General features: G+C 38.0%; 1 protein-coding gene across 1 annotated transcript in view; it reads left to right on the top strand.

The window, feature by feature from the left end:
• Positions 1 to 3,760, top strand: part of LOC128249920 (uncharacterized) — a 14,154-nt gene that overhangs the window by 9,272 nt on the left and 1,122 nt on the right. The window contains exon 5 of the mRNA XM_052974533.1: positions 1,514 to 1,776. Coding sequence (XP_052830493.1) covers positions 1,514 to 1,776 — 263 coding nt within the window. The remainder of the gene's footprint in view (positions 1 to 1,513; positions 1,777 to 3,760) is intronic.

Genomic DNA, 3,760 nt, shown 5'->3' on the forward strand with positions numbered 1-3,760 from the left:
CACACACACACACACACGCACGCGTGCATACTCATGGAAACATGTGTAATATATATCTATGTGTCTAGATCAGGGGTTTTCAAACTATGGTCCGCGGACCACAGAGGGTCCGCAAGGACAAGACAGGGGGGCCGTGGACAGCAAATACTTTTTATGGGCAATTTGATTTTATATATGTTTTTTAATCGAAATCTTTTAATTGACAATAAACCTATTTGTTAAATACTGTTAAATAAATAAATGTAAAAATATATGTTATTTTAAGCAAATATTTATGTATAAATTTCATAAGCGTTTATAAGGGGGTCCCTGGTCTAGATAGAGAGAAAGAGATATATACTTTTGTATGCTTATGCATATAAACACATACAGACAGACAGACCTGATTAAATTGGGTTTTTAGTAAGGCCAACAAATTATATAGACTGTTACAATAATTAGACAGTGACAAATTATATATATGGATAAATATTTCTTTCAAAGAAAGGTTTTCCTTAATACATTAAGAAGAATGGGGTCATTTTATCTTGAGGCGATAATATATGACTGACGATTTCATTTCTTTTCTTATTTTGCTTTGGTGAAACAAAAGAAAATATTTTATATTAAGAAAAAACAAATGAAGAAACAAACCGTATAAACAAACGTACAAATAATTAAGAAATATTTGAATAAACATGTACTCTAATGAGAAAAAATCAAGGACGTTGAGAGTTCGTCTGGTTTCTGTTTGTGAATGGTGGATGAAACGGTGACAGTACACACACACACACACAAATTAAAATGTGAGGCTAGAAATGAATAGATGAATAAAGAAAGAAGTCTACTTATTTGTTGAAAAGGTCAAGTGATGGTACGCAGGTCACCTAGTTTAGAAAGACACAAAAATAGAAACGTGGAAAAATTTGTGGTGGAAGAGTACAGCAGGGTTCGCCACCATCCCCTGCCGGAGCCTCGTGGAGCTTTAGGTGTTTTCGCTCAATAAACACTCACAACGCCCGGTCTGGAAATCGAAACCGCGATCCTATGACCGCGAGTCCGCTGCCCTAACCACTGGGCCATTGCGCCTCCACTACATACATACATACATACATATACACATACATTCACACATATATATATATGGTGGGGCGTACACACGTGTGTAAGTGATACGCCAATAATTTGATTATTAAAAAAAGTAAAGTTTAAACTGTTTGATAATTGTAATAATTGTAAAACTTATTTTCTAAAACTATTTAGAATTTTCTTTAGAAATACCAAAAGTTAGAAATATTGCCCGCGTATTTAATTATCCAATGTATTTGTTTCCCTGCAAAAGAAGAGAATTTTAATCACCATGTGGCACCCATATGATTCTGATGCATGTGCCTGGTGTACCCTTATCAGACGGGTAGTCATGGTAAGTATACTGGGCTTCGTAAATTTTACCCCAGTGTCACTTTGATGGCATGCACTGCTCTCTCACTCAATAATAATAATAATAATAATTACAAACTTGTTTCTGTTACAGAAAAACCGCCTCTCAAGGGCAAAAATTGCAAATGTTCAGCTTCTGGAGATCCTCACTACCGAACCTTTGACGGCCAACTGATCCACTTTATGGGAACGTGCAAATATACTTTGGCAAGATCTCTGCAATCCAAAGGCGCTAGATTTTTCAATGTTGAAGTGAAGAACGAAAACAGAGGTAACAAGAAAGTGTCTTACACCCGTATGGTTGACATTATTCTGAACGGTGTCCGTATCCGTTTATTGCCAAAACTCAAGATGAGGGTAAGTGTAATGAAGGTTTCTTTCAGTGATACTTGATATTACAGTTAAATGTTTCGTTTAAAATGGCCGATAGGTTGGCTGAATAGGATAACGATTCTACCAGTTCGCCGCCTTACGCCAACAACCACAGCGACAATATGTATGTATGTATGTGCAGATTTGTATGTGTTGTTTTATGTATGTATTTTCATGTATATAGTTGCATATCTAGACATGCTCATATATACTTAAATGATAAACTTCTGGAAAGCTTTACAAATTTTTACAGCTCCAGTGTTGGATTGAGTTTGTAGTCTTCGAATCAGCTTTCTCCTTTCAGATTTTGAGAAGCCTAATTTCTCAAGATTGTTAATTAGGCAGTGTGTTACGTATCCCAGAGCCCCGTATATATGTATGTATGTATGTATGCATGCATGTATGTATATCACTCTTAGTGCTTCTGGAAACAGGTAACCTAGTACAACTTGTCGCATCGTTGGGCCGTCTAAACAAGCAACACTACCTAGCCTGCTTGATAAGAAGGGTGGTTTGCGTTGGACACCCAGCAGGATGAAAAATAACACCTCTTTTACTTGGACTCAACAACTAAACCAATATTTACTTCGATGCTATGTATGTATGTATGTAATGGAGGCGCGTGGCGTAGTGGTTAGGGTGTTGAACTCATGATCGTAAGATTGTGGTTTCGATTTCTGGACCAGGCGGCGCGTTGTGTTCTTGAGCAAAACACTTCATTTCACGTTGCTCCAATCCACTCAGATGGTAAAAATGACTAATCCTGCAACGAATCGGCGTCTCGTCCAGGTGGAGAATATATACACCATGGAAGCCGGGAAAATATACACCATGGAAGCCGGGAAAATATACACCGTGGAAACCGGCTCTTATGAGTCGGTATGACTCGAAAAAGTAACTTTACCTTACTTAAGGTATGTATGTATGTATGAAATGTATGTTAAAGCCATTGAGAGGTTCCTTCAAAGTCCCTCGAACTGTTAGAAACAGTAGCTAAAACTTAATCGAACAACGTATACTGCCTTTGAAACAGGACCCAGAAGATAATATAATATCCTAGATACATTATATTTGAAGATAAGGTGGGGTGGTCACGGTTCAGCTTCTTAAAAATAGCAGCCAAATCACTATCGAACTATGGCCCTGACTTAAATAAAGGGAACACATATTGCATAATGTATACCTAGATAAACTATGTCAGAAAGACAAGATTGACCCAAGGCTAAACAGCAATAATAACGGACCCTCACTTGACTTGCTAGAAATAGCAGCCAAATATGTCTTAAAACACAACGTTTTAAGAGAAGGAAAGGATACATTTCAGATAATGCAGTGCTTAGACTGTATGGAAGGGGTTACAATTGAAACCTCCTTGAATAATTATTCAAGGAGGTTTAGATCGGAGCTGACTAAGGACTAAACTACAACAATAATGGCAGCAGCAGCATGATTATCCTTAAATCTACATCATGTAATCTTCAATTATCTCATCATATTCTTAATCATGACCATTTCACTTATGATGATTATTTCACTACTCATCGCCACCACCACCACCAAAATCATCATCATCATCGTCATCATTATCATCATCAACAACGTGTCTATTTAAATACGACTAAAATTTAATTCTTTTATTTGTTATCTTGGAGGTGGAGGCAGTCGGTCTTATTATTGTTGTTGGCACTCCGTCGGTTACGACGACGAGGGTTCCAGTTGATCCGATTAACGGAACAGCCTGCTCGTGAAATTAACGTGCAAGTGGCTGAGCACTCCACAGACACGTGTACCCTTAACGTAGTTCTCGGGGATATTCAGCGTGACAAGGCTGACCCTTTGAATTACAGGTACAACAGAAACAGGAAGAAAGAGTGAGAGAAAGTTGTGGTGAAAGTGTACAGCAGGGTTCGCCACCATCCCCTGCCGGAGCCTCATGGAGCTTTAGGTGTTTTCGCTCAATAAATACCCA

The sequence above is a fragment of the Octopus bimaculoides genome, chromosome 18, assembly GCF_001194135.2.
Source record: "Octopus bimaculoides isolate UCB-OBI-ISO-001 chromosome 18, ASM119413v2, whole genome shotgun sequence".
NCBI classification, from domain to species: domain Eukaryota; kingdom Metazoa; phylum Mollusca; class Cephalopoda; order Octopoda; family Octopodidae; genus Octopus; species Octopus bimaculoides.